This window comes from Odocoileus virginianus, chromosome 34 (genome assembly GCF_023699985.2).
Source record: "Odocoileus virginianus isolate 20LAN1187 ecotype Illinois chromosome 34, Ovbor_1.2, whole genome shotgun sequence".
NCBI classification, from domain to species: Eukaryota; Metazoa; Chordata; class Mammalia; order Artiodactyla; family Cervidae; genus Odocoileus; species Odocoileus virginianus.
In genome coordinates, this window is record NC_069707.1 from 19,475,698 (window position 1) to 19,493,868 (window position 18,171).

General features: G+C 39.9%; 1 protein-coding gene across 3 annotated transcripts in view; it reads right to left on the reverse strand.

Moving 5' to 3' along the window:
* Positions 1-17,947, reverse strand: part of GRM1 (glutamate metabotropic receptor 1) — a 402,017-nt gene extending 384,070 nt beyond the window's left edge. The window contains exons 1-2 of one of the 3 annotated variants that reach the window (XM_070461683.1): positions 17,838-17,945; positions 15,374-16,388 (exon numbers count right to left, since the gene is read on the reverse strand). In XM_070461683.1, the coding sequence (XP_070317784.1) occupies positions 15,374-16,073 (700 nt within the window). In that variant the 5' untranslated portion in view covers positions 16,074-16,388; positions 17,838-17,945. Of the gene's footprint in view, positions 1-15,373; positions 16,389-17,801 lie in introns of all 3 variants that reach the window. The other 2 variants (XM_070461684.1, XM_070461685.1) reach the window with 2 other exon arrangements.
* Between the last annotated feature and the right edge of the window lie 224 nt (positions 17,948-18,171).

The window sequence follows — 18,171 nt, forward strand, 5'->3', positions numbered from 1 at the left end:
ATATGTATATTCATAGATACCTTTTTACTATAAATAAAATAGCTGAAAATTTCTCATGGGTATTTGCTGATGTTACCAAACTTGATTAACCTCTGCAATCTAGATTCGTTTTTGATTCCTGATGCCTAGAAAACTACTAGATGATTAGCAGGATCAGTATTTGTTGACTAAGTGAATTAACCGGTTGGCTCATTGATACAAAGCTGGCATTTGCCCTTCAAGGTAACAGGAGAACAAGATTGGAGAGTAGGAAGAGTGTATGAAGGTAAATGATGTGGAGATGTTTCAGCAGTTATAGAGAGCAAAAGCTGGGCTGCAGTCAGTCTTTTCTCCGTGTGCAAACTCAGCTAAGTCACCTAATTTTTCAAATCGGGGACTGAGACAAATGTTTCCTTCAATGCAAACTCTTATCATTCTAGATAAATGGTAAATAGAAGTGATTGCTTATAACTTTGGGGGAAAAGCAGAGGCCAGAAGACAGTTATTACTAATTAAGGGCGGCTTCCCTGGTGGCTCAGCGGTGAAAGAGTCTACCTGCCAATGCAGGAGGAGACACAGGTCCGATCCCTGTTCTGGGAAAATCACGCATGCCGTGGAGTAACTTAGCCATGCACCGCAACTCTTAAGCCTATGCTCTAGAATCTGGGAGCCACAACTACCGAGCCCACACACTGCAACTACTGAAGCCCATGATCCCAAGAGCCCATATTCCACAACAAGAGAAGCCACCACAATAAGAGACCAACCACTGCAACCAGAGTTGCAACCCACTCTCCACAACTAGAGAAAAGCCCACGTTAAGCAACGAAGACCCAGCACAGCCAAAAGTAAAACAAAGAAATCTTTTTAAAAAATAAATATATTTAAAAAAAATTAATTTTCTAATATGGGCTTCCCTGGTGGCTTAGATGGTAAAGAGCCTGCCTGCAATGTGGGAGACCCGAGTTCAATCCCTAGCTTGGAAAGATTCCTTGGAGAAGGGAAAGGCTGCCCACTCCAGTATTCTTGCCTGGAGAATTCCTTGGACAGAAGAGCTTGGCAGGCTACAGTCCATGGGGTTGCAAAAGAGTCGGACGTGACTGAGCGACTACCACTTTCACGCTTTCATTGTATAACGCAACTAGCTATATTTATATGAAATTTTACAGGTTCAAAAGCACTCCATATCAGTTCGTATGAACCTCACAGAAGGCTTGGAAGAAAGGCACTCCTGATCCTTTATAGGTGAAACCACAGACTTTAAGAGGTGCGTTGATTCATCCAGAGTCACGTGGGTAGCCAGCGGAAGTGAGCCGAAACCCTGGTCCTCCCGCTCAGAACACTCCTGCATTTAAGAAATCTCCACACTGTTTTCCATAGTGGCTGTACATGAGGGCGCTACGGGAATTCTGGTACTGAACGCTACTATTCATCAGAGGGAAGACAATGAGAAAAATATAACCACTTGAGGATTTTAACTGAGAGTACATGTAGTGATTTTTCCTTAATAATTAGAAAAGTCAAAAGTGGTGAAGATGGATATTAAGAATTTACCCAAGAAACATACAACTAATTGGATATGTTCTTTGCTTTATTCCACTATTATAAGAAAAAAGCACAAAAATAAAACTTATTTATGAAGAACTTGGTAACAATCAAAGGCTTTCAAGGTTGTTGGTCCTTAGAAACAGAATAATTAGTCTACTGTCTTATTCCATTTACACTGATGGGGAGTGATGAAAACTGAAGTGAAACTGCAAGCTCTTAAATCATCAAACCTCTTACTCAGGCAGAAAAGGAGACTGAAACAACCCTCCCCACTTAATTCAATTAAACAAATATTTATAGAATGTCTTCTGTGTGTAAGTCACTGTTTTAATTGCTGGAGATTCTTCAGTGAAATCACCAAAACAAAGAACCCACACTCTAAAAATGTACCTTCCATCAAGGAATATAATCTATTGGGGCAGGGTATTCTAATAAGAGGATACTTACATTTAACCAAAAACTTGATTAGCTTCAATGCTACATTCAGCAGTTCTTCAGGCTAGTTAATGCATATTTAAAAAGCATTGATTGTAAGAAATGAATGAATATCTTTAGCATAATTTTCTATATATGCACCACATTTTAAAAGTCATTTTCTTGCCCATTTCAGGAAGATAGAGTATTGCCTTGAGACATGTATAAATGATTCTGAAGGAAATAATTCATAAACCATCATAGTGCATTGCCATATGATACCTATTATCAGAAGGGGCTTCCAGAGGTTCCACCCCAATTGTGGTAAATGGACCAGCAGTACCAACATTACTTGAGAGTCTAGCAGAAATGCAGACTCTCAGGTACTGAATCAGAATCTGCAATTTATCAAGTTTCCAGATGATTTGTATACATGCTAATGTTTGAGAAGCACTGCTCTAATGCATTCCTCTGCACCTAGAATAGCCTAAAAATAATCTACTAAAAAGGAGAATATAAGCACTTCAAAAATTAATCATTCAATCAATTTTTTTTTTCAATTTTTAAGAAGGTGCTTCTTTCCAAGTAAAATTTTACTTTTAAAATGACAGATCAAGGTTATTGCCTACTAAGCACTTCTTTGGCTTGTACCAACATAGAAGAAATAATAAAATGTGCCTTTTCATGGTTTCAAACCAGCATATATAATCAAAAGCAAAAGGCAAGTCATGCCTCCCATATATTAATACATAGGCCCTCCCTCTATACTGTGATTAAATGATAGTCTTTCCTAACAGGCCTAAGAGACATAGGGTCTTTTTGATGTCTCATCCTACATCAAGCTTAGTTCCCCAGATAATTATGGTCTGGCAGGCACATGATGAGAACATCAGGAAAAGTTAGGAAAGGGGTGAAAAGCAAGCTACCTATCCATCTGTCACTGAACAGCCACTTTATAAATGTATTTACCTTTTCCTAAGAATAACAGGGGGAAAGGCTGTTGCAAATTCACAGAGGCACAGCATCCCTACTCAGTGTTCATCATGGAAAAGAGAGTGTTTCGTCCACGCATACGCCCTGCCAAAACCAGGCAGAATAGCCAGCACAGCCACATAGCAGACCCCAGAATGCACCGAGAAAAGTGCAGTGGGCAGAGCATCCATGAGTCAGAGGAAGGTATTTTTCACTAATCTGAAGGAGTATCATTCTCCTCTGGTACATAATCAATGCTCAAAAATTCTTCTGTCACACTGAACACACAAGAAACTTTTCTTCCATCTTTAGTATACTCAACTGTGAGTGTAACATAACCACCCAACCTTCTACAGTTTAAGAAAACCTCTCAGCCTCTATTACTATTTCCTAACATATGGTAACTTCAGTAGGGATTTATATCTATGTTAGAGTCCCTTTCATGTACATGTGTGTGCATGCTCAGTTGCTTCAGACATGTCCAGCTCTTTGTGACCCTAGAGACTATAGCCTGCCAGGCTCCTCTGTCCATGGGATTCTCCAGGCAAGAATACTGAAGTGGGTTGCCATGCCCTCCTCCAAGGGATCTTCCTGACCCAGGGATCGAAAACGCATCTCCTGCATCTCCACTTTACCTCTGAGCCACCAGGGAAGATTTTCATGTACATGTGTATGCATTAATACCCTCATTCCTCTTAAAATAGACTTGAGTGGTTTTGAAATTATAAAAATTATAAAGTAGTGCTGCTGAAGTAAGGTGGAAGTTGCTAATGTCTACACATATAAACTAAACATTTTCTGTGCTTGAACATCAAATTCAGGTTTGAGCTTCCTGGTAGGCAACGAGAAATAGGGAAAATGCAATGCCTTCATTACCCTTTAAGATGAAACATGTCAATTCTTGGAGGGAAAGAAGTTATTTCATCATATTAAAGCCTAAAATGAATTAACACTGGGTTTTATATAAGGGGCATTGAACAACATAATATCTTCAACAGCAAGAAATGTGAAAATTACAAAACATTATTTTTATTTCCAATTCTTGTTCTGACCATTAGGAAACAAAAAGGGATAGTATTAAAATGCAATTTAGAAAGTGCAATTATTTAGGAAGAGTAAATAGAGTTCAGTATTTGGTATTCTGGAAACCTAATATATGCAAAGTGGTTGATAATCATCTCTTAGATGATATTTTTAATTTACAGTTCCTTCATCTGGCCTGTGACAGGAGTTGGGTAAAGTGTAATTCTAGGCTATGATCTCTGGTAAGCACCTAGTATCCTGTGTAATTAACTAGACAGATATTCTGGTGTTTGGATATTGGGCCAGCAGGTGGCCAAGATAATGAACTGCTATAAAAGCTGAGACTCCTTCCTTGTATCTGGGGTCTATAAACTACTGGAAAGAATATCAGAACAGCATTAACAGACACTACTAGAAGTCATAGTTCCCAGTAACAGGTGGGTCTTCTAAAAACTTACTCTATGTGTGTTTGACCTCTTCCCTATCCTTTATATCTGCCTCACTGACTAATTGAGAAAACAAAGGTTACCCCTTCTTTGCTCTCCTTCCCCAAACTTAACAGCACCACCACCCAGAGGAAAGTCCTCTCCCATTCAAGTGTGGCCCAACCACAATTTTGTCTTGCTTCCTCAGCAACTTTGCTTCATCAATTATCTTCAAACTTTCCTTTTCTACCACTCTTTCCCATCATCCTTTAAAACTGCTTAAAACTTTCTCATCCTAGAGACTGCTTCACTTGGAAGTGCATGTCTGTCTAGGTACCATCCTGTCTCTCCCTTTCCCGTCTCAGTCTCTGGGAACAATGTTGTACACCTGCCATCTCCATTTCCCCCTGGCCTCTGCTCTTCCACTGGGTTTAGAAACCAAGTGATTCTTGAGAGGCAGATACAAGGAAGACGTGGAGGCTGCTGGTATGGAGAATCATTTCTATAGCCCTTCCTTCCTTGTCAGCTCAGGGACATATGTCACTGTTCTCTTGAAACTTTCTCCTACCTTGCCTTCTGGGATGTCTGACTCTTTCCTGGTTCTTTCCCCTTTCTCCTCCTAGCTTTCTGACTGTCCCTTCTCCATCCCCTTTCTGGGTCCTCTTCCTCATTTTAACCGTCCTTAAAGTTCTGCCCTTAGCTCTCGTCTCTTTTCACTCTATATCCCCTCTGTTGGCAATTTCATCTGCTCCTGTGGCATTAGCCACAGCAATTTGATGACAAATCTCAAATCTACTTCCCTTTTCAGATATTTGGCCTATGAGATCTCTCAACTTTATTGTCCCATAGTTACCTCATACTGAACCAGTCCAAAACTCGTGTTTTCCCAGTCTGTGCTTCCTCTTTTCTTCCCCATTTAGTTGTATAAAATGGAAACCTGAGAGTCATTCTAGACATCCTCCTTGACCCTCATAGCCAATCAGTCACTAAATCCTAATCTCCCTAAAGCTAAAAAACTAGTCACACTTCTGTCTGTTACCTCTCTAACTCATGTCTACTCCTATGGTTGTACTGAATGGTAATCATCATATGGTGAACTTCCTGACAGAGGGATTATATATAATCTATCTCTGGGCATCAGTGACTATAGCAGGGGGCCTGGTCCAGAGAAGATGCTCACTAACATTTACTTAATTAAGAGAGAGATTTGAAAGAAAAAATAATAATAATAAAAAAAAATTTTTTTAAAAGAGAGAGATTTGAAAATGTCTTCTTTTTTAACCTACAGAATAATATCTATTGACCAAAAAGTGAAATAGTATTATATACATATTTATCCAGGAAAAAGTGATATTATTTATCATAATTTGTTTTCACTGTCTTGATATCCTCAAATCACTTGTTAAATGCTACTGTAAACAGTTCCTTCTCTTGAACATACTGTTGGCAATTGGTCTACTGATCTTTTTGTTCTGCCCTTCATAAGGTACAAATTATATAATGTGTTAGAGCACCAAAGCGAATAGAGGAAACTGCTTCATTGTATCCAGCAACAATTATAGAATGACTATAGAATAATCAAATAGCCAAGGGACTTTCACTTAGAACCACATGCTATGGATGCAGCTATTATGAAGGAAAGAATGAAAAACTGAATGTGCTGCTCAAAGTTAGCAAATTACCAAGATATACCCCCTTCTTTCTTTATTTGCATATGCTCACCCCAGTACATTCCTGTATTTATTTCATGCAGGCTCTCCTGGGCTAAGGACATCTTATTTAAGGTTTGAATGGCCTGATGAGAACAACAAGATCCAACACATACAGCATATCTGATCTATACACAACCCTGTCTCATTTCATCTGCACAGTAAACCTAAGGGGTTGTTTGTGGACATTTTTAATCTGATGGCTCTCTATATGGGGCTGATTCCAAGAAATCTTTGTGTCAGTTCTACCCCTGACCCCTGAAATCCACCTGTACTCATCCTTTTTTAAATCTTCTTATCTTTCTTCACCTTTCAGCATCCCTGGTTACTTGCTATAGAGAAGGCATGCAGAGTTGTCTGAGCAAATGTGATCTCCCACTCTTGACCACAGCCCTCACAGGGATGGAATATTTCCTTCTTTCTTAAAGCAAAAAGGTCCTTCTTCCTGGTCTTTATTTTCTTCATTGAAGGGGCTGAGAGGAAAATGGCACATATATAATCCCCTCAGCTAGAGTTTCTTGTGGAGTAGACACTTTAAGCTGGAAGTTCATTTTCTCTGAGAAAGGAGCTCTCTTACAAGCTGGTAACAAGCACAAATATAGAAATAGAGTTGCTCAGATCTAGAGAAGAAATCAGATCAAATAAAATAGTTTGATGCAGATTTTCCAGGGAAACGTGGAGAGCAGGGGAGCTGGAAACAAGAGGAGTTAAGGAGGCTTGTATTGTTCAAAGCCTTTTTGATGTTTAAGAGTTTAACCTAGAAGAGTCATTGGTGAGCTCAAGGTGCCGGGCTGGACAGAGCGCACGGGCTGCTGAAGTGCAGGCGAAGGACACAGAGTTGAGATCAATGATCCATGAGGATAAGTATCAATGGGTCACACATGCGAATGCTGGGATCACCCAGGAGTATTGAAAGGAAGACTCTCAGCAGTGAGAATGAGTTTCCAGTGACAGAAGAGTCTCTTGGAAGCTGCTAATTGACTGCAGCCAAGTTAGGAAGAACATAGCTGGATTGGCTGATGTAAACCTCAACAAAAGAGAGGAATGCAAAAGAGAGGAAGAGAGGGTGGCTCATGTGACTTAAAAATTAAAAATCAATCAATCTTTGGCTTACGAAAGTATCTCACATGAAGTTGAATTAATCCTAGATTTGTTACTAATGAATGCTATGGTCTTAGGAAGGTCATTTCGGGCTTTTGCTTTCTCATTTGCAGCATGAGAAAGGTTCCTAAAACCTATAGCACAAACTGAATATTTATCTTAACCATAAACTGCATTTTTTCATCTTTTCCTACTAAGTTTTGGGATCAAAAATCTTCACCTTATTAACTGATTTCATGTACTTCTTCAATTTTCTTCAGCTAAGAAGGGCTAACTGATGGTAGTTTAAGAAAAACAGATGAAGTTTCATTATACACACCATCTCCTTGTTCTCTGAAACACTGCTGTGAGGCAAATGACATGGTAGTGATTATCATTCCCATTTTAAACATAAAACTGAGATGAATGTATACTATTTTGATAGTCTTTTATCCATTTATTTTCTAAGTGTTTAAATGTGCTTCTGGAACCCATAAGCCTTTAAACACCTATATATTTCTCTTTCTCCCACAGACTATGGGCCCCTTAGAGACAATACTAACAATAATGAAATAACCATAAAAATAACCATTATTATTTTAATTTATATGTTCCAAGCACCAAGACCAATGTCTGACACATAATAGACCAATGAATTTACCAATGAATAAAAGGTCATATGTTGATTAGAAAGCAAATAGAGTTGCTTGGCAAGCAAAACAATGCTCCCCCAAATTGTCTTGCATTTCAACTGCCAATTAAGACTTTACTCTTTTTTTCAAGACAACTGCCTTGAATCTTCAATTCGTTAGCCATAAAGTAATTAAAATAGATGATCCTAAATGGATAAATGAGGATATCTGATCACCAAGTTTCTGCTTGCACCAGTATCCCTCACGAAAACATTACTGCCATATTTGAACCTCGACGTCTTAAGTTTAAGAAAGTAAATCTTCCCATGAGACTGAAGAAAATTAAAATTATAATTTTTCATGAAAATTGTCATTTAAAATGTGTAGACATTTATAGAAGGCAATTAAGCATGAAAAATAAGTAGAACTTACATAAAGTACATAAATATTTCCACATAAGTTTAAAATCTAATGATAGCTCTTTAATGGATAAGACAGCTACATCATTTTGACAAGACTTTATGTCTCAGCCTGACTCTGATTTTCAACTACAGCTTCTCTGAAAACTGACAACCCTCTCCTACTGAGATGTTGCTTCCAATCTAATATCAAAACAGCATGCACTATGAGTTGGTTTTTTCAGTGGTTGTAGGTGCTTACTAAACTATTGTCTCCTCGGCTATGCTTTCCCTAGCCCACTGTGGTCTTACATGGCATGATGAAAATATGGCTTCTGACAAGTCTCTTTATGATGACACCACTCTAGCCACTGCCCAGAAAGTTATTAAAAGTCCATAAAAATTGTCATTGTATATTAGCTCCATAGATCACTAGGAGAAAAAATTTTAGTGCTTGAAGAGGACTGGCAACTGCCAAGCCACATGACAGAAACACAAAATAGAAGTCTCTATCACCATATACCCTATGCCTGCCAGCTACTTATGAAATTTGTTCCAAAGCAAACAGACTCACAGGGTGATAGATGGTTTGGCAGAAGACCCAAGAAGAGCTCAAGCTTTCTCAAAATAATAAAAATGCCTTCTTTTTTCATCTTTAGATTTCACCTTAATCCTTTGTACACAGTACCTGTTAACTAAACACCGATGAAATAAGTTAGAAAATGGCTTAATAAGTCTAGTCAATATAGAAAAAATGACAAAGACAAGAACTCAAAATATGGCAACTTAGGGCCATTTTCTATAAGAATGTGGCTTTTATGGTTTTCAAAAGGCTTTAAGATCACCACTGTACCCCAACACATGTAACAGTTGGGATTCATAATGATTACTTCATATATTCAAGAAAAGTTGCTATTAAACCCAGCATGCTCTTTAAAAGATGTCAGGGAGCTATATAATATAATTTTCAAAGACCACCTTGTAACAGGTTTAAAACGTAAAAGGTTGGAGTTTAAAGAAATCAGCTCTCAAGTACTCAGTCAGTCAGGTAACCAAGGCTCTGGGTCCACAAGGTTTACTTGGACATGAACACTTCATTAAAATCACAAATAGGGCAACTTATGAATGTCCCTGACTTTTCTTTTGTCCAGATAACCACTCTCACTAGTAATGTATGTGCTCTTAGCCAAAGTTCATATCAAGCTGAACTCTTAAAATCTAAATTCATGTCTTTAAACATAAAGAATCATGGTTTTGAAACCTACTTATTACAGGCCTATTGTTATTGTTGTTGTTGTTTAGTCACTCCATCATGTCCAACCCTTTTGCAACTCTACAGGCTATAGTCTGCCAGGCTCCTCTGTCCATGGGATTTCCCAGTAAGAATACTACAGTGGGTTGCCATTTCCTTCTTCAGGGGCTCTTTCCAACCCAAAGGTTGAACCCGCATCTCCTGAATTGGCGGGTGGATTCTTTACCACTGAGCTACCCGGTAAGCCTGTTAATTACACCAAAATTCTCCTGGTCCTTCAGAATTGCAAAACTGAAGGTATCTTTGACTCTTTGTCTCTAACTCTTTGGTACATGAAATCCTCCTAAAAGTATTCCTTTGAAGTATTTTTATTCTTCCCAATTATTTTTAACAGCCTAGCATCTAGAATTCTACAAACGTAACCTTTCATGGCTAGTTTGCTTCCACGTCCAATGCATCATCCCTACACATTTCAGAAAGAATTCACTTTCTTTAAACTACCTTTGAATGATACCAAACTGTGCTTTGATATTTCTTTCTTGAAATGAAAACTCTTTGTCTCAGGCTTCAAGATTCTCCATTATTTGTCCTTCATATCAATAAAGACTCACGGAATCACAGAATAAAAGGACCCACATTTGAGTTGCTACCTTTATTATGAATTAGTTCCTGGCCCACAATCTCCACTCCAGCCAAGCAGACCCACTTTTTTACCCCCAATGGGTACATTCTTCCTACTGCTTTTATCTTTTACAAATGCCATATTAAAAAAACTAATCAAAATTCCCTTTTCTCCAGCTTTTTTTCTAGCTAGTTCCACTTACCAGTATTTTCTCTCAGTATTCCCTAAACACATACAAACTCATGTTTCTAAATGTCTATACCAATACTTTGCTTTTACTCATTTTACATGTGCTCAAACCATAATCCCTGTCTAGAGCGTAAAAAACTCAGTAACTGAAACCAAGTATTCAAATATCTTATAAACAGTTTTTGGTATAGTAAATTTTTTATTCAAATTGTAAATGTGCTGTGATGATTTTTCTACTTTTAAGCTATTTACTTATCTTATAAAGTGGTATAGCATGTAATAAAAAAAAACTTACTGTCAAGGGAATTCATAACAGACCAGAACAGTAGTTTGCTGGTGAAGGGCTATGGGGATTTACATTTAACTCTCTCTTACTCAGTTTTGACATATATAGTCAAATCATGACAAAGCTGGGATGCTAAGATGAATTAAATTTTTAAAAAATCCAGAACTTATTGATAAGGCAGATTTAAGCTAAAAATTTTACATTTAAAGAAACAAAAACAAAGTCTTACTCTTAGAATAATAATAATATTATTAAAAATTGTTCAAACATAAAAGAAAGGAGATGTGGCCTAGTAGCAGCACATATTTTTTAAAATGACTTTTGGATTATAACTTATCTAAGAACTACTTGAGTTGTCTATGTTAGTAATGGAACTAAAATTTAAATGTATAGGTGAAGGAACTGGTGAGCTATGGCATAAAAGAGAGAGAGTTCATTAACACCAAATACGTCATGGAAGAGAAATTTGAATTGTTTGGATAATTCCCAGTAGTAGACAGAAATTTCTACTGCTAATTTCTAATGGGTGAAACTCTGACTATGAATTTAAGTCGTATATTCTTCAACTCTCATTAGAAATCCCAATCACAACTAGGAAACTTAGAGCACTTTTTGGCAAAAATGTAATAGTGGTGTTTTAAGATTCTTTAGTTGGTCGGCCTAAATAACTTTTTAAGGCATTGTGCTCCTTATCTTGTGATAAAACAGAACATTAAGGTGACTTAACAGTGAAATAGGTTGGAATCAAGATAAGAAAGGTATAAAGAAAGTTGCTGGTGTATAGATAGGAAATACAATATTTAGTAAAAATAAAATTCTTGTAGGTCATTACATTAGCTAAAGTAACAGTTAACTGATGTTCTTATGATTTATGAGGATTTTCTCTCTGATGCCATTAGAATTTTAGAGTGTTTTATATCAAATAGAGAAAAACTTCTAAAAAGGTCAGATTTTGAAAAGAAGCCAAAAAAGGCAAATCTTATACTAAGTGTAAGCAAATGTCCAAAAAAGTGCACCACAGTAAAAACATAACTGCAAACAAAAAGGGAAGAGCAGCATCACTAAATCCCTTACCACATCAATACTTCCCTGACACTCTGAGACAAAATATTAGGAGAAATGAAATGTATTCAATCCAAAAATATAACTTTCCAAAGCTAATGTTCTTTATTAGAACATTCTTTATCAGACTCATTCAAAGCTTTGAATTTAATCAACTGGGATAATTTTTAAGTATTGTTTTCTAAAACTTTCTGAAGTGATAAATTTGGTTTTGGGTGGGGAACCTACGTTTTATCAGAAGGACAGAATACAGTGTCCTTGGCCGAGATAGTCGTCACAGAAGTAGGCTATTTTTGTATTCTGTGATTAGCATATTTAAAGACACACATTCCAGGTGAGAAGCTTGCTCCAAAGTACACTCCATTTTTCTTTGTGGACAAGGCTCTATTGCTTCAGGGCCCTCCTTTGATCCTATTTCAATGTGCCTCTCAGGAACTAATCCTGAAAAGATTCTGGAGAGCCCATTTCAGGTAACTTCCTGCGAACCGATCCTGTTTTTTGTCAGCTAAACTGACAGTTGTCATGAATAGAGGACAAGTGTGGCACAAATGACATGGTGGAAGATTGAAAGTATGTAAAAGAATGTAACGACTGAATTCTACCTAAATAAAAAAAACAAAAGCAGAAAACATCTCCAAGCTTAACTTGTATATAAAGTAAAATAACGGAGGGATATAAAACTTCTGAAAGAATAGGATGCTTCATCTATGGTTTTAAAGTCAATCAATTTGTGGACTCTGGGAGAAGGCGAGGGTGTGATGTTTCAAGAGCACAGCATTGAAACGTATATTATCTAGGGTGAAACAGATCACCAGCCCAGGTTGGGTGCATGAGACAAGTGCTCGGGCCTGGTGCACTGGGAAGACCCAGAGGGATCGGGTGGAGAGGGAGGTGGGAGGGGGGACCGGGATGGGGAATACATGTAAATCCATGGCTAATTCATTTCAATGTATGACAAAAACTACTGTAATGATGTAAAGTAATTAGCCTCCAACTAATAAAAATAAATGGAAAAGAAAAAAAATAAAAAATAAAATAAAATAAAGTCAATCAATGAAGGTACACTCATCTAGTCATCTAATACCTTTGATGTTAACTATACTAGACTAACTTCTAATAAAAGAAACTGTGATGATAAATTGACCAGAGAATGGCTCATTTAGAAAAGAGAGGGGAAGGTCACTGGAGGTCCCAGAATTTCTAAACTCCAAATTGCTAATATCCAGACAAACTAGCTTTCCTCCTGAATAGTGCCCAGATGGCAAAGACAGCACAGATACGTGGTCTTAGCTGCTTTTTGACAGAGAACTGTCACCAGGAGGTGACCCCATCAGTCTGAAGACAGGAAAATTACTAAATGATGCAAGAAAGTGCCTGCAGGCCAGTACACTATGGGTCCCTGAGAAGCAGGAGGGCAGAGCCTCAGAAAAAAAATAAATTTTCAGTTGGAGCTTATTCAAAGGATGCTGTTATATTTCTTCACAGGTAGAAGAAAATAAAAGCAGTTTAGCTTCCACTGATATTATATCTAATAAGAGAGGAAATAAATTCTCTTTGAGAAGAAATAAAATATCATATATTAAAGGCCAGGTGAATGCCATCATTTCTTGGTAATAAAAATAGACACCAAAGTTAGCTCTGATGCTGTTCTTTGAACACAATCCAGTCTGGAATCAATTATTCTAATGCTATGGGGGCATTAGCCCTACCACACAACACAAGTCAGAAGGCAGAGAGGAAACAAAGTGATCCAAACTAACACAAGGGTGGAATTTTAATATCAACCTTGCCTCAACAAAATTGGCAAACACAAGTCCAATTAATTTTCCAAAAAGATAATTCTAGTTGTCAGAAAACAACCCATTATAAAAAATTATTTTAGCAAAATGATGCAACTGGAAAACATATTGAAGAGTGGAAGGGGGGGTCTTTTCTCTACTATTGTCTACCCCCCAAGTAAAATGACATAATAAAATACAGAAAATAAAACTACCTTGTAAAAATGATAAAGTATTACATCTTGTTGAAGAAGAAATTTACACTTCTAATATCTATAATCAATTATTTAGCTCATTTGAGGAAAAGCTATTAAATAATTAAATAAATCACATTCAATCTATATTTTGCCGTTCCCTGTTAGATCTCTCTAATGCTGATAATTAACACATTTTGAACTTGTGCTTTAAAGATGTTCCATCTAAGCACTGGAGCAAACAATATTAAACAACAAAATGCAGTAAACTAACATTAAGCAAAAAATGTAATGAGTTTGCATCCAAATTTAAATCTGTGTCTTAAAAGAGTAATGTAAGATTTTGCTGAAAAAGAGATACACAAGTTCACTAAGAAAAATCCAGATTCAGAAACAGGAGTCAGTTATGAGAAGTCATAATATTGCAACAGGAACATTTTTTCCCCAAAATTAAAGTCTTAAATTATAACGTACAATTCTATATAATTTTTGTTTTTCCTAAAAACTCTGCTCCCTTTAAAGTATCAGTTTTCATTAACATAACCATATCACCACTTCAGTAAGAATGCTTCTTAATTTCTATATCAGACTTCACACCAGTGACTCAATATTGTGTACCTTGTTAAAAGAACATGAAGTCATACCTATGGTCTTTATATTAATAATCTGATATTAAGAAATATGAATGCAGCAATAACCTCAAGATTCTCTTCCATATGCCAGCATATACACATGAGTTGTCCTGGACATTGGTTTGTAACCTGGGACTCAGTTTCCCATAAACCTGGGGGAGTTAAAAGTAAATGACTCAAAAGTCTCATTTTATCCAATAATGAGTATAGGGTAAGGTGAGAAGAGTAAAGAAAAGTTATATATAAGAAATTATTTAAGAATTCATGTCTGTAGGATTGTATACATCAAAGTTTTTAGCCTCAGGTAAAATCTATTTCCCTTTTAAAAGCTATTTTAAACCTGATATCTACTATCATTTTGTTAGCAATTTATAATTTGTCTAATTTTAAATTCTAACAAGCAAAGTCATTGTGTTAGGAGAAAAAAAACAAACAAACTAGAAACCAAAATTCAAATCCAAGAGGTCATCAGTGCTATTGCTCATAAAACAAGATAATCCTTGGGGGCAGTGAGGACATATGGACCATTTTAAGTAGGAAAAAATTTCCTATTAAGTAGCAAAGAATAATATACTATTTAAACTATTAATTTTTCCTTTGTACCTATAAGGCACCCTAGAATTTAAACTACATATCTAGCATTTTGAGGAAGATGACCTCATTAATCCAACATTCACAGGTAAGTTTTAAATGTGTAAGAAGGGGGCACGCCAGGACAAAGGAGCACCTTCAGCTGCTGAAGACAAGATCAAGTTTTCAAGTCCAATTTAGGGCAAGAGCAGTTTGTTCTCTGTTTTTCTAATCTCTCATATTGGATTAGTCTATTAAGCATGGAAAACCACAGCCAGTCATTTAAGGGTAGTATAAAGGGCCGAATAAACTCTGAATACAAGGAAAAGCAAACAAGTAAATCCAGAAACTACAATTGGGCACTATTCATGGAGAGTTTGGTGTCTTTTTGGTTCCTACTACCCCCAGAAACACCAGGGGACAGTTTTCCTGCACTATTATTATAGCAGAATGAGGACTAGGCAATGCTTGGGTGGACATGTACCGAAAAGGGTAGAGTCTGTCCTACGGCGCTAGAAATAAACAGGAATAACACTATGAACCCAAGCTCACATCTGTGCAATTCTCTGGTTTTCTTGGTACTTTTCTTCCCCAAATGCAATGCCTACCTTCCGTGTGGACTGCGGAGACATAGGTCCAATTGTACCGCTTGACTATGTCAAGCATCGCCCTTGCCTGCAAGGTATCAGAAGGGACCACCCTCAGGAAGTATTTGTACAGAGTTTTGTCACTCAGATCGATGCTGGTGGCAGAGTACGCGATCTGGGGGATGTCAAAGAGCTGCAGCAGGTTCTGTACTTGAATGGCGACGGAGCTGGAGCCGGGGCCGATCACGCCCGCAATGGGCTTCTTAGTCCTGCCTGGGGGGAGGGTCTGACCGTCCGGCAGGCAGCGGTTGAGCCCGTCCCTGTCATCTCGAATGGAAATCAGAGAGTCCCTGATGAACTCAATGCTCTGCTCCAGAGCCACAGAGGAGTGCCAGCAGGAATCCCGGATCTCACTGCCCAGAGTGATGTTGGGCAGGAGGACTGGGTCCGCGTTGATCTTATCCAAAGTGTGGAACATGGCCTCCACCCTTTGGATGCCGTACTGCTCCCTAATCTCCCCACACTTCCTCTCGGGCACCTTCTCGGCCGGAGGCTGGTGATGGACCGAGAAGAGGGCCCCGATGATGACATCTCCGTCCATTCTGGCCACGGAGCGCTGAGATGAGGCTCCCGCCAGCATCACTTTCCTGCCGGGGCCTCTGGGGAGTAGAGTCATCTCCAAAAAGAGAGTTGGGAAGAAAACCAAGAGGAACCGGACCATTGTGCTGAGGACGCCGTCCAGCCCGCCAGCCGCGTGCCCACGCTGGTCCAGCCAGCCGGCTCTGCGCGCTCACAGCGTGGACCCGACGCCTGCCTCTCGCCGCTCGGTCCAGCCTGCCAATACCAATCGTCCGAGGACTTCGGCGTCTGCACCCCCGCCTCCTTCCCCTCCGCCTCCTCCTCCTGGTCCTCCACGACCACCCTGACGCCTTGGCGGCGTCTCTAGAGGAATTCGAGTCCCGTTTCTTCACTGGTGCATCAGGGTAAACTGAACAAGGGTGCAATGGGAGTCGTGGTGGCTGTAGTGAGCTGGACGCTGCAGACAAAAGAGGAAGAAAATCAAAGCTCCCTTATCACGGGACCTGTGTTAAAGTTCTACGGTCAGTGCCCGGCCCATTCCATGATGGGGGCTGGCAGGACATCATAATATCGGCTGGAGGGACAGCTCGAGAGACAGCTCTGGTCAAGGAGGAAGGTGGTCGTTCTGCCCGTGTTCCCCTCCGTCCCGCGTCCTGGGAAGCGCAGAGCCCCGCCGACCCGCCCTCGCCTGCACCTTCGGGTCTCTTCCAGGTCCCCAAATACCCTCCCGCTTACAGACTCGACGGGGAAGCGGAAGAAGGAGGAGCTAGGACTTCCGACCTTAGAGAACTTTCCAGGTTTGAAAAGATCAACTTTTTTTCCCCAGAAGAAATTTGGAAACTCTGTCATTATGAAGGTGGAAGCGCTACTTCCAAATAAACTCGAACCAGGAGGGCACCTTTTACTTTAACTTTGAGGGGCTGAAGAAACCCTAACATACTACCCAAATAGTAAATATAAATTTGCCAGCTTGAGGAAATCCATATTAGTTACTAAGGCAACGCCTGGTAAAGTCTCCACATGTCGGATTTTGGTACATCGCCCCCATCCCCCAGAAGTCATCTTACTGTAGACTTTGGGGGGGGGGGGGCGGGGAGGGTACGGGTCAGGTAACTAGTTTCCTGAGACCCATGAGCGAGGGAATGGAGGGTTCCCTGCACTTCCCTACATCAGGACCTTTGGCTTTGCATAGTTGCTAGAGAGGGAACAGAGGGGAGCTTCCGCGTTGCTCCCGCGGCGGCGGCTGAGCCCTGCAGCCTTCAGAACCCTGGACAGTGCTTGGCCAAGCTGCCGAGACAATCTCCCGCAGGGCCGGTTGATGACCAGCCAGTTGCAATTCTTTAACCCCCACCCCCACCTCTGCCAACCCTCGACTTCTCTCTTTCGACCCCCCTCCCTGCGTTCTTTACACACACACACACACACACACACACACACACACACACACACACACACCCCTCCTCGCTTCCCCTACACCCCTCCATCCTCATTCTCTTCGCCTCGCAGCCAATGCTCCTGAAGATATATTCAAACCCTACCGCTTCGGGGACAGAGGCGCCAAATCTCAGCCGCCTGCGGGGCTGAAGTTGGCTCTCTCTCTCGTCCCTCTCCGGCTCCCTTTTTCAAGGTGAGAGTCGGACGAGAAAGGAGCTAAGGGAGCAGGCGGGGAGAAAGCGCACACACAGAAGGTGAGGCAGGCAAAAGAAGAACGACAGCCCAGGCATCCATGGGTCCCGACGCTTCCCGGGGAGGCAGGACTAGAAGCAAGAAATAATCGAGGATGCCTCTGGGACGAGAAGGAAAATCCCATAGATTGGGACTTTTTTCTGCCACAGTGGGTGGGTTTGCCCGCCGCGAGGTGTCTGCTCACCTGGGTCTGCTTGAAGAATTTGGACTTGAGACGTACCTGAGTCCGGGTAGACAGCGCTGTGGTCCCCGGGCCAGAGCACCGCGGCCACGCGCGGTTCGCAGACGCCTCAGCTCTAATCCAGACGGTGCAAGGATGCGATCTGGGCTGTACACTAGCGCCCTCTTTCTTCAGCACTGTTTTACCGCAAGGAAAAAAGAGGGAGGGGGGAGGGAAGAAAAAAAAAAAAAAACAGGTCACCCAAGGCTTGTCTCTTATTCACGCATAAATCCAGTCATTTAATGGAGGAGTGGGGGACAAAAAATCCAGAAATAAGTGGAGAATATTAATTCCTTTACTACCAGAGCGTTCTTAAAGAAGTTACCAGGTGTAT